The following is a 12120-nucleotide window of genomic DNA, read 5'->3' as shown; positions in this document are numbered from 1 at the left end:
TACGCGAGTAAGGGTCGATCCCACGGAGATTGTTAGTATTGAAGCAAGCTATGGTCATCTTGTAAATCTTAGTCAGGCAAACTCAAATAGTAATGGTGATGAACGAAAATAACATAAAGATAAAGATAGAGATACTTATGTAATTCATTGGTAGGAACTTCAGATAAGCGCATGAAGATGCCTTCCCTTCCGTCTCTCTGCTTTCCTACTGTCTTCATCCAATCCTTCTTACTCCTTTCCATGGCAAGCTTGTGTAGGGTTTCACCGTTGTCAATGGCTACCTCCCATCCTCTCAGTGAAAGCGATTGCATATGCTCTGTTACAGCATAGCGGAATTCAGCTGTCGGTTCTCGGTCAGGCCGGAATAGAATCCATTGATTCTTTTGCGTCTGTCACTAACGCCCCGCCTGCTAGGAGTTTGAAGCACGTCACAGTCATTCAGTCATTGAATCCTACTCAGAATACCACAGACAAGGTTAGACCTTCCGGATTCTCTTGAATGCTGCCATCAGTTCTCGCCTATACCACGAAGACTCTGATCTCACGGAATGGTTGGCTCGTTTGTCAGACGAGCACTCGGTTGTCAGGTGATCAACCATGCATCGTGCAATCAGGAATCCAAGAGATATTCACTAGAGCCTTGATCGCTTGTAGAACAAGAGTGGTTGTCAGTCACCTTGTTCATGGGTGAGAATGATGATGAGTGTCACGGATCATCACATTCATCAAGTTGAAGAACAAGTGATATCTTAGAACAAGAACAAGCGGAATTGAATGGAAGAACAATAGTAATTGCATTAATACTCGAGGTACAGCAGAGCTCCACACCTTAATCTATGGTGTGTAGAAACTCCACCGTTGAAAATACATAAGCATAAGGTCTAGGCATGGCCGAATGGCCAGCCTCCCAAAGAGGGTTCAATCATAAAAACATGATCAAAAGATCCAAAGATCGAAAGACTCTCTAATACAATAGTCAAAGGTCCTACTTATAGAAAACTAGTAGCCTAAGGTGTACAGAAATGAGTAAATGACATAAAAATCCACTTCCGGGCCCACTTGGTGTGTGCTTGGGCTGAGCAATGAAGCATTTTCGTGGAGAGACTCTTCTTGGAGTTAAACGCCAGCTTTAGTGCCAGTTTGGGCGTTTAACTCCCATTTTGGTGCCAGTTCCGGCGTTTAACGCTGGGATTTCTGAGGGTGACTTTGAACGCCGGTTTGGGCCATCAAATCTTGGGCAAAGTATGGACTATCATATATTGCTGGAAAGCCCAGGATGTCTACTTTCCAACGCCGTTGAGAGCGCGCCAATTGGCCTTCTGTAGCTCCAGAAAATCCACTTCGAGTGCAGGGAGGTCAGAATCCAACAGCATCTGCAGTCCTTTTTTGGTCTCAGAATCAGATTTTTGCTCAGGTCCCTCAATTTCAGCCAGAAAATACCTGAAATCACAGAAAAACACACAAACTCATAGTAAAGTCCAGAAAAGTGAATTTTAACTAAAAACTAATAAAAATATACTAAAAACTAACTATATCATACCAAAAACATACTAAAAATAATGCCAAAAAGCATACAAATTATCCGCTCATCAGGCTCCTTAATTTAGTAGAGCTTGCCTTAATTCCTCTTGATAAATACGGTCTCTACTCTTTTTGTATGAGTTGAAAACCTTAGCAGCTGAAGTGTCACACAAGACACTGCAGCAAAGGCATGTAATCACATTTTCTTCCTCCTCTCTTTGTCTTAGCAAAAAATCCAACAAGTCTTCTCTTGCTTTTGGGTATATATACCTCTTTGCTTCGAAAATATCCTGCTGAAACTGATAATCTTTTCTTACATGTTCGATGAAAGCCATGTTAATTAAGAAGGCCACGTCTTCTATTTCAGCAAAGTTCGACGTGACCTGGAAAGAATCAAAATCTACTTTCATATCAGGTTTGTCAACGAATTTCAGTCGACTGTCCTCAATAGCTTTTTGTATTAAGTCCCTGAGAGAAACACAATTATTAGTGTAATGTCCACAAGTTTGATGAAATTTTCAAAATATTTTATTTCTAATTTCAGAAATAGATGACATTCTTTTCCCTTCAGCGAGTACAAGCTACTTATCTTTTAACAATATATAAAAAATTTGTTCAGCTTTTGTTAGGTCGAAAGAGTAATTCTTTTCCTTGACAAAGGGGTCTTATCATTTACCGATTAAGAGATTAACACACATAAGGAGGCCCTTTCAATTCTGCAACAAAAATAGAATCATTATTCGATTCTTCCTTACTCATGCAATCAATGAAATTCACCTTTTTATCAAAGAAAGGTTTCCTTTTGTTCGACTCTAGCTCCTCTGTTTCTTTATTTAACTTTTCGATTTGATGTACTTTATCAGCTAACTTAGTCAAGTCGAGAAATTATTGATTCACTAATTTCTTTTGGATATTAAAATCAAGCCCTTTGATAGCCATCTTTACTACTTCAAGTTCAGGAATAGGAGTGAAACACTTATTTCTCATATTCTTGAACCGGATGAGATAATCATCGATTGACTCAGCTTTCTCTCTCTTTACTATGAATAAATCAGACAAAGTCACCTTCATTTCACCCCTAAAAAATTGATCATAAAAACTCATTTCTAATAGAACCCAACTATGGATCGAATTAGGTTGCAAGTTTGAAAACCAAGTGAAAGCGTTTTTTTGTGAGTGAGGAAGGAAAATATCTAATTTTCACGTATTCATTATTGGCTAGCTCACCGATGTCGATTGTATATCCGCAATATGCTCTATAGTCAATTTTTCACTTTTTTTAGCAAACTTTGTAAGGGATTTAGGAGTTTTGACTCCCCTCGGGAGTTTAGATTGCAAGACATAATTTGAAAAGGAGATAATTTAGGTGGATTTGTCACTCCTATATTCAACCCTTCTCTATTCAAGATTTGCTTGACAGCTTGGATAATGTTTTTACCATAAGTTTGAGCAGCATTATTCTTCTAGCCTCATTTAAATCTCCCCTATTTAGTATCAGAGGGGTTATTAACGTGCATCCCACCTAGGGTGGTACAAAAGGTCGATTGGTTGCTCTTGTAATATCATCGACTCGTTGAGCAACTTGCTATATTCTAGCATTGTTATTTTCTATCATGGGGTTTAGCACGGTAGCCATCTGCTGAATAAGCATATTCACTAAATCATGATGGATATTCTCGATTTGCTATCTATACACAGCCAATGATTCGACTGTATTAGGAGATGATATTCCGACATAAATCTGTCTCGACATATCTAAAAAAATAGAGGTACGTGTCTCTCCTGGGCAACCTAGGTATCCCTGTGCCTTGTGTCGAAAAGGCAATTGGCATCATAGAAGTAGATTGCGGTATGGGTACTGACCCTAAATACGGAGGATTATTCATCAAGTATTGGTAGACATTGTAGTTTACCATGCCAGAATTATAATTATATATCCCTATTAGGGGGATAACCTAGAGGACGCGGTACTGGATTGTATAAGGGGTTATATCTTGTGGTAGTAGCACCTCCTATATACCCCATATTAGGATTCTCTATAGGTGAAGAATAATTTGGGGGTAGCCCATATGGAGGCCATGTGACATGCACAACTCTGAGATTCCTTCTATAACAACTGGGTTCATCCTTTGCCTTGAGGTTCCAGTCGATGGGAGAACCTCTGTCTCAGGGCCTCTCGTGAAATCTCCAATATTATTATTTGATGTATCAGTCAAAGTCGAGGCTCTATCAGACATTATTAATTTATTACTACGTAATTGCATACACAGCTTGACACCTTGACTTAACCCAAGGTTCCACTGGACGTGCCAATTTTATTTCACCTAATTTTTGTAATCTCAAAAGGGTGTCGAATCAAACTTGTATCAAGATCTCAATTCAGGAAACAGATATGACTCCTCTAAAGATAGAGTGAGTTTGATCCGGAAATTACTTAGTTTTTTGTCAAGAAAGAAAAATGTATTAAATTCGACTAAGTTAGATGTCGAATCGAAAAAAAATAGATAGAACCTAAACAAAATAATATAGTTGAAGTTTAAAAGAAATGAAATACTTGACTAAACAAGAATAATGAAAGCAAAGATAAATAAGTAATAAAATAATTGAGATTTAAAGTAAACAGAAATTAGTGTGCTTGAACAAGATAAATTGGAGATGACAGAGCAAATAAATTTGAAATAAAAGAAACAAAAACAATAAAAGAAATAAATAAAAGGCTGACTCCATACATTCACATGCACTTACACTCCATGACCTTCCATTACGTCACTGAGACTGAGAATTTTTTTTGCAGAATTTTGTATGATGATCTGGTGTTTTTATTATTGAAGTCCCTTCTATCCTTCTAAACTTCTTCTATTTATAGACCTTAAGGATAGACTTGCTCTTGAAAAATCTTGACTGTGACCTAGTTCTTCCTTTTTCTCAAGTCAGAATTTTGCCTTAACCCTGAAAAATCTTTATAGTGGACTCCCCACATTCTATCCTGTCTTGGTCTCCAAACTCCACATTCTTGCATTTTGCTCACATTTAACTACATGGTTTATTTGGTTTCGAACCCGATTCTCAACTCATTTTAAATTATGAAGTCCTCGACTTCGACTATCATTCCTATTATAGTCAAAAGTGAATTTCTCTATAGCTAAATATCTGATCCATCAATTATATCCTAAACTCCTATAAATCATAGTTGAATTTTTTTATAGGTTAAAATTCGTACCAGCAATTATATATCTAGTAAAAGCAAACAAGTATACCTTATCTGGTATATATTTTCTTGAAAGGTAGATAATAGTTATCTTTTCTGTCCATTTGAACAAATAGACTATCTTTTTTTAGGAAATAGCCTCCAATAAGTTGTTCACAAATATGGAGAATAATTTTAACTCTAAATGCCTATACTTCTCTTAAATCCCTATTCTAGGATCTCGTCCACGTTGTTGCAACTTCCAACCCCTACCCCTCCCTGTATCTCAAACTAATTGAATCCCCCTTCGAGATTCTAACTAAATGTTTTATTATATATTATGTTGTGATTTTTTTCTTATTATGTGTTATGATTTGATTAGTTTTCAATGAATTATGATAACGTGTGCGAGTTCTGAGTTCCTTGAATTTTTTTGAGTAAACTACCATTTCTATCCACAAAAGTTGAAAACGTTACCATATCTACCCATAGAAAAAGAAAATTATCATTTGTACCTATGAAATATGAGTTTTATATAACAAAATTATCCAAACACTAAAAAATTACATAAAAATCCCAAATTACCCTTATCATCATGGTTTTCAATTTTTCATTGAACTCAAAATAGAGTGCTACCACCTAATGTTCCTGCAACAAATCAATCGCCAAACTCAAACAGACTATGTGGAATTGAGCAATCCTCATCTGTGCTAAACCCTGAGAGGCAGGGGTAAACTTGTTCTGTTTCAGCTCTGTTTTAGCGAGAAAGATGTTAGCTACAGATGATGGTAACGTCACCAGTAGCTCGTTGAAGTAGAAGAGAAAGTGAGAACAGGGGCTGAGTTAGGGTTCGGTAGAGGAGGTGCGAGACTAGTGAGTGGCTCGCTGGTGGTGGTCTGGACCAAGAGAAATAATGACTGAAACGGTGAGGGTGGCTCAGGTTTGTCACAAATGGTGTAGACAATGGTGGTTCGCGACAGTTCTAGCGGCTGAAAATGCGGACGGCGATGATGGCAGGGCTGTGATGGTGGTTTGGAAGTATCTGGTTCTTGAAGAAGAAGAGGAGACGGAGAAGTGAATTAGGGTTCAGTGGTTTAAATTAAATGGTGAAAGAGATAGAAAGACAGAGAGAGAGAGAGAGAGAGAGAGCTCGCCGCGGTTTTGGTTCGCAAAAGGGACCGTGGTGGCGGCGGCTGGCGCAGTGGCCCGGCGGTGGCACTGGTTCAATGATGAGAAAAAGGTAGCCACGTTAGTTGAAGAGAGGAAAGGTGGCACTGCCACTTTAGAGTTGCTGGCGGCGGCAAAGCAGGGGCTGGTGCAAAAATTCCCTGGTCGATGAGGACGAGACAGGGAAGAAGAGAAGGAGGGATGTTCACGGCAGAAAGAGGACAGCAACGGATGGGATTAGTGGTGGTGGTGGTAGTAAGGTGATGAGCAGATGAGGATGATGGAGTGGTTAGTGAAGAGGGAAAGGATGATACGGATGATAATAAGGGTAATTTAGAATTTTTATGTGATTTTTTAGTGTTTGGATAATTTTATTATATAAAACTCATGTTTCATGGGTACAAATAGTAATTTTCTTTTTCTATAAATAGATATGTCAACATTTTTAATTTTTGTAAATAGAAATTGTAGTTTACTCAACTCTTTTTTTTGTTAGAGTTCCTTAAACATTTAGTTAGAGGTTCGAACACTAACAATATAAGAGTTTCTTGGTCATTACTCTTCTCTCTTTGAGAAGTCTACGATGCAAAAGGATTTACTCATTATATTGTGTCGACAATGAATAACACCAAAAAAAATTAAAAATGTAATTGAATTGTCATTTTCCTCAAATTCAACATTATCTATTATCATTACAATGTAATTTTTCTTATCTTTACAAATTAAATTTGAATATGTTACGGCCAATGAAACTCTAATACGATTGAGAATTGAACTTTAAAACCCTACTCTTGAATCCTTTATCTCATCTCTTTGATTGGTCAATGAAGATTTCTCCTTTTCATTGTCGTCGTTGCTGCAACAAAATGATTTCTACTATTTTAGAAGTTGGGAACTCATTATTACTCTTTATAAATAGAATTTAACAACAACAACAACAACAACAACAACAACAACAACAACAACAACAATAATAATAATAAATAATCATAAATCACTTATGCATTGCATCCTAAAGTTTTAAATGTTGGTTTAGATATATTGTTCTAGAAAAAACATAGAAACTAATCCATTAAGTTAAATCCTTGAAGAATTTAATTGATTCATGTGTGCAATTACATATTACTAGCAAGGCTAATAAATTGTTTCTAATGAAATAGATATCATTATCTTAGATGCATTTGTTCTGTAATATACAAAGTGCAATGTAATAACGACTTACTATAACAAGTAATGAAAGAGCATGCTTAGATAGAAAACACAAATTTATGGATTGCAGGAAAAAAACTATAATCCACATTTTGCTGAGATAAAGAAGAAAGAATAGGCATCACACATCATACGTTAATATAGCTGCTTCATTATTCTTGTATGTGAGTCTCCATTCCTTCTGCAGTGTTATCTGACGAACATGTTTTAAGCTAAGTTTTTGTAACTTAGCTTGCGAAACTTTTCTCCATCTTTGAGTAGAATGAAAAATAAATCTGAATTTGCATTTGAAATATTAACATTTGTTTACAACTTCTCATTACAAAATCATGCCATAGCTACCCTTTAATTGCCACCCCTTCCTTTGGAAAAAAAATAGCAGCCTAACCTTAAAATTTGTTGTCTATAAACATTTTCTCTCAAGAAATTGCTCAATTGGATCTGCACAAAAAATAGTTGAAAAAATATAAGGTGATCTTAGCCGTGGAATTAGTTAAGACTAACAACAACTGCAGATAACATAATCTGATAGATTACCCTTATCTTAGTATTTCATTAAATCTATTCTAGGAATAAAGCAACAACATATACTGGCTATTACGCTTCACTAAAAAAGATAAAAAAATACAAGTAGGTGTTAACTGCTATCCAAATTGTTCAAGTCCTCAATCTTTTGAAATAACTAAGAAATTTTATAAATACTTTATTTGTTTCTCTTTCTTGTATTTAAACAATCAAACATAAGAATTATATAGAGTATTTTTTATGGAGAAATAACACTAATCGCCTATGCAGTTTAGGTGAAATTTGCCAGGACATCCTTCTATTTGTTCAAGTTATTAATAAAGAAGATCAAGTTGATAAATTTCACCAAATCTTAGAGGTAAGTATGATTCATGCTTTTTTACATGTACAGAGAGTAAAGCTAAAATCAAAATGGTACCTATGTAATCCCATGTAGGGTAACCCGAAGGAGCTATAGCTTTCCAATTTCTCCAATGTTTGCATTGGGTGCAATTTTGGGTTTCCATTGGGAATACTTTAGATCTTGATCAGCAAGAACAAAAATATCAAATGTACCATCTTTTGCTCCTACTTTCTTCTTTAGATTATCATCAATACCACTATAATCCAAATCCTTTAGAATATTAGGAACTCGCATACTATCCTTGCCGTACATTGTTCCCATTTCCATGTCAAATTTCTGTTTTGGGTTCACAAAACCTTTATCAAACTCTGAATTATATGTCCTATAGGATTCATCTTGATAATCATCCTCTTCGGCAACCCACTCTCTAAAATTGACCAATGAAGTTGGGATTCTAGCACAAGATAGTTCTTTAAAGTTTGACACTAGTCCCTTTCTATATGGATTTTCTTTCCTATCATAGCGGTACCGAAAATTCTCATAAGTTGTCTGTAATATGAAAAATGCCAACAAAAGGTGAATGTATTACAAATATATCATGTAGTAACTTCACATGTTAGAAAATATATAGAGGAATCAACTTCAATAATATATAGATTAAACACCAAAGATGGACTTGGATTTTCCTAACTGAATATAGAACAAGAATTTCTCATGTACAATGTTTATATCTTGAGTCATCTATTACATCCTTGTCATCGTTTGTAACTAATGGCCAATTTTAAAATTTTTCAGACAATGATAAATTAAAGTAAGAAATAAACTAAGAAATATTCCTATGAATTCTCAAAAGAACTAATGGAAGGGGAAATAATACAAAATAGAACACTAGAAATAGAAATAGAGATAGAGAAAGAGATTACCTGATTGGTAGAAATCAAATACAAGTGAAAAACTGTTAGTCCACCCACAAACCAGATGGCTATGAAGCAATATACAATGAGAGCAACTGATATGAAATCATGTGACATGGCGAACCACAAGCTACCCTTTTGCCGTACAAGGTTAACCCAAGAAAATGAAAAAACATACAAACACAACAAAGTTGATGATGATATGAACAATATGAAGAATGGATAGTTGCGCTGCAAAAACATCAATATGAGTAAAATTATTAGATTCTACTAAAGGAAGTTGGGAAAAGATAAAGATAGTGGATTGAAAATATAGAGTAAAGTAAAATTGAATTAAGTAATATGGCAAAAATTAGCATTTGTCTTTCCAAATTATGATATAGTGTGAAAAGAAAATAAAATGATGCAAGAAAAAACGTTTAACAAGCAAACAAAAGTATGTGGAAAGGTATCGAAATAAAGCTTACAGAGGATGAGACAAGTGATATAGTATTGAATCTTGCATCAAAATAAAGCTTTCTCAAAGGATGAATCAATTGGTATAACATTGAATCATCTATTAACCTTGCAAATCAGATCATTTCTTCTTTTTTCGACATGTAGATATTTATGGATACTTACTAGAAATGAAAAACTTCGCTTCTTTTTAAGAGGTATTTGTATTTTCCATTTAGATGGATGCTTTCTTAAATCATATGACCAAAATTAGTGATGTTAGAGTCCCTTTGTGCTTCAACTATTGTACATATTTTTCAGTAGAATAATGTTATGTCTACTAATCAGTGACATATACTGTCCTATTCTATGTTTTAACCCAATATATGTTCAAATATTATTTCTCTTTGCAGTATTTGAAATTCAAACTAAATTAACTTGCTACAAATTTATTAATTTACCTTATTTACCGATGAAAGTAAAAAGAGAGACATTAATTTTCCAAAATAGATAATGAAAGTTTGCTTGATTTCAATGAGATGGTGTGGACAACTTACTAATCCAATACATTGACCAACCCAGGGACAATGATGATCAAACTTCTGCACACAATTGTTGCAGATAGAACAATGAGAAGCACGCGGCGGACGATACAATAGGCATGTGTCACAAAATTTCACCTTCACCGTCATACCATTGACTTTAACATCCTTAATTCTGGGTATTTTCACATTAGGGGTTTTATTGCTCATCCAATCAAGATATGGTGTACTCAGGTCAAATGCTTCATCTTCAGGTGGACGTGAATTCCTCGGAATAATTCCTGGATCTCTACCGGATGTCAGGAAGAGAAAAATAAAATCCTGTAGTCAAACAATGAAGAGTCATGTTTACAATATCATAAGCAGGCCAAGTACTTTTCATTGATTAAAATAGCTTATATATTTTTTACCAACCAAAATTGTGAGAACTGCTGCTCCAATCAGTATAGGCTGGCTAGCAATAGGATGCCCGTGTTTCAATGCTACTAGCATTTTTATACAGAAGGTTATTGCAGGACCTCCAATCAGGAACGATGTTAAAAATAGAGACGATGCATCGTGACCAAAGACTAACCTTCCACCACATAGAAATTTCTAAAATGAAAAAAGAAGCTTCATCACAAATTATTTTACATAGTATTTCATATAGATTTAGACTCTAAGGCCCTGTAAGGTGGATTATGAAAGTACAGTATATTTACCCTTTAAATACTTTTTATCCATTTGTCACACAATAACCATACACTGTTAACTTAGTAATTTGTATGTGTTAGATATATTTAAACTAAAGTAGGTCATTTAAAAAAGAAAAAATATTATTTTTCTGTGAAGTTTTTATTTGCTTTGTTTTGGTCTTTTTGCAAGGATGAAAAAGTATGAGATAAATGTATTAAATAGATATATGTCAGTATAAAATGCAAAAGACTAATAAATAGATGTCTCCAATCAACTTTCTTTCAATCTTCCTTTTCTTTTGTTCTCAATTTTCTATTCTCAAGCACCAATTAACACTTTGATCCAAAAATAAATGAATAAATAAAGTTGGAACAAGAAACTCAAGAAATCTATTGTTTCGGAAAGAAATATTTAAGTTGTATATATCTATGGTAAAGATGAATAATTTGATATCACTTTTTCTATCTAAATTCTTACTCAATCCCCTTCAAAACTCACCTTCAATTAAGTGAACTAATTCCTCTGACTGACCACCCTCTTTTTTATTGGCAGTTTATGAAGAAAACGACGATGTCTTGAACCATTCAAAGATAAAAATCATATTCTACCTACATATCTAGCTTTTTTCTTGTAAAAGTATACCAATTTTCATAAGTCCAACTTTTGTTCTCTAACTTCACAAATCATAGTTACCTAGTGTTAGCCTCATACTGAACTTTAGCATGGTTTTAGCCATATAGATAATTAGTGTCAATACACTACTATGTTTTGCTAATTTATAAAGCACTCAAAATTAAAAATAGTTTAAACTTTCTTAAGAAATAAATTTTAGACCAAGTGTTTTCCTATTCAAACACCAAGTCATTCTTATTTCACTAATACAACTTCCATAAAAAATACTATTCTCTTTTATTACTATGATAGAAAACAATAAACTTACCACCATAAAATTAAAAAACTACATTTGCATAAAGAACAAACATAAAAAGAACAAAAGATTACATCACAATCAAAAGGAACCAACATAAAAACAAGTCTACATTAAAATGTTAAAAACATTACTAAGATAACAATAAAAATGCTTACATTGTTCCCTGGCCAAACTTGGTAAAGCCTTTTAGTTTTTGGAGGTTCGGCCGAGGCGGCTATGGAAGGGGAAGGAGTCACCATGTTCTGATTGGAGGTATTGTTGTTCATATTACAAATGCAATGCAATTAACACAATCAATTTTTCTTTTTTCTTTCTTTATTTTTTTTTTTTGCTTTTGGTATTTTTTTTTCCCAAACCTAGATCTGATTTTGATTACTCTTTCTTTCTTCTATTCCTTATGCAAATACAATAATCATCTCCTCCAATACTGTTAAAATTGCACGTGTTGAAAATTTGTGCTTCTTCTTTCTCTTTTTCTTTACCTCTTTCTCTCAATTTCGTTTTTCCTTTTCTCAGTTTTCCCTCACCACTCTTGGGAGGGAGAACTAATTCGATAAAGGAAGATGAACAATGGATGGGGAAGGGTGGTAGAAGGAACAAGGAGAAGGGAGTTGAATGTCCCTTCTCAGAGGTTCCTTCGATTTCTTTTTGTTTTCTTACATTCTCTTTCT

The 12120-nt window shown here is 34.4% G+C and overlaps 1 protein-coding gene across 2 annotated transcripts; it reads right to left on the bottom strand.

The window, feature by feature from the left end:
- Positions 1-6513: 6513 nt before the first annotated feature.
- On the bottom strand, positions 6514-12120 carry LOC112696802 (probable protein S-acyltransferase 1). Of its 2 annotated transcripts, XM_072198389.1 has the most exons (8): positions 11605-12120; positions 10258-10437; positions 9859-10164; positions 8876-9097; positions 8028-8501; positions 7473-7525; positions 7219-7359; positions 6514-6731 (listed from the first exon to the last, which is right to left on the bottom strand). In XM_072198389.1, exons 1-5 carry the CDS (start codon positions 11713-11715, stop codon positions 8061-8063), a joined length of 1260 nt encoding a protein of 419 aa, XP_072054490.1. In that variant the 5' UTR covers positions 11716-12120; the 3' UTR covers positions 6514-6731; positions 7219-7359; positions 7473-7525; positions 8028-8060. The 2 variants fall into 2 exon arrangements, with proteins under 2 accessions (XP_072054490.1, XP_029143405.1); XM_029287572.2 differs by having other exon boundaries at positions 7219-7525.

Source organism: Arachis hypogaea, chromosome 6 (assembly GCF_003086295.3).
Source record: "Arachis hypogaea cultivar Tifrunner chromosome 6, arahy.Tifrunner.gnm2.J5K5, whole genome shotgun sequence".
Taxonomy (NCBI): Eukaryota; Viridiplantae; Streptophyta; class Magnoliopsida; order Fabales; family Fabaceae; genus Arachis; species Arachis hypogaea.
This window is presented reverse-complemented; position numbering and strand designations above follow the sequence as displayed.

Bases quoted from the DNA above. Each gene is read 5' to 3' on its own strand.
- LOC112696802 (XM_029287572.2), bottom strand. From the start codon at position 11,715: ATGAACAACAATACCTCCAATCAGAACATGGTGACTCCTTCCCCTTCC. The intron at 9,098-9,858 runs GTAAGTTGTCCA...ATGTTTTTGCAG, and splicing joins TTGGTCAATGTATTGGATTA to CGCAACTATCCATTCTTCAT. The intron at 8,502-8,875 runs GTAATCTCTTTC...TTCATATTACAG, and splicing joins ATTTGATTTCTACCAATCAG to ACAACTTATGAGAATTTTCG.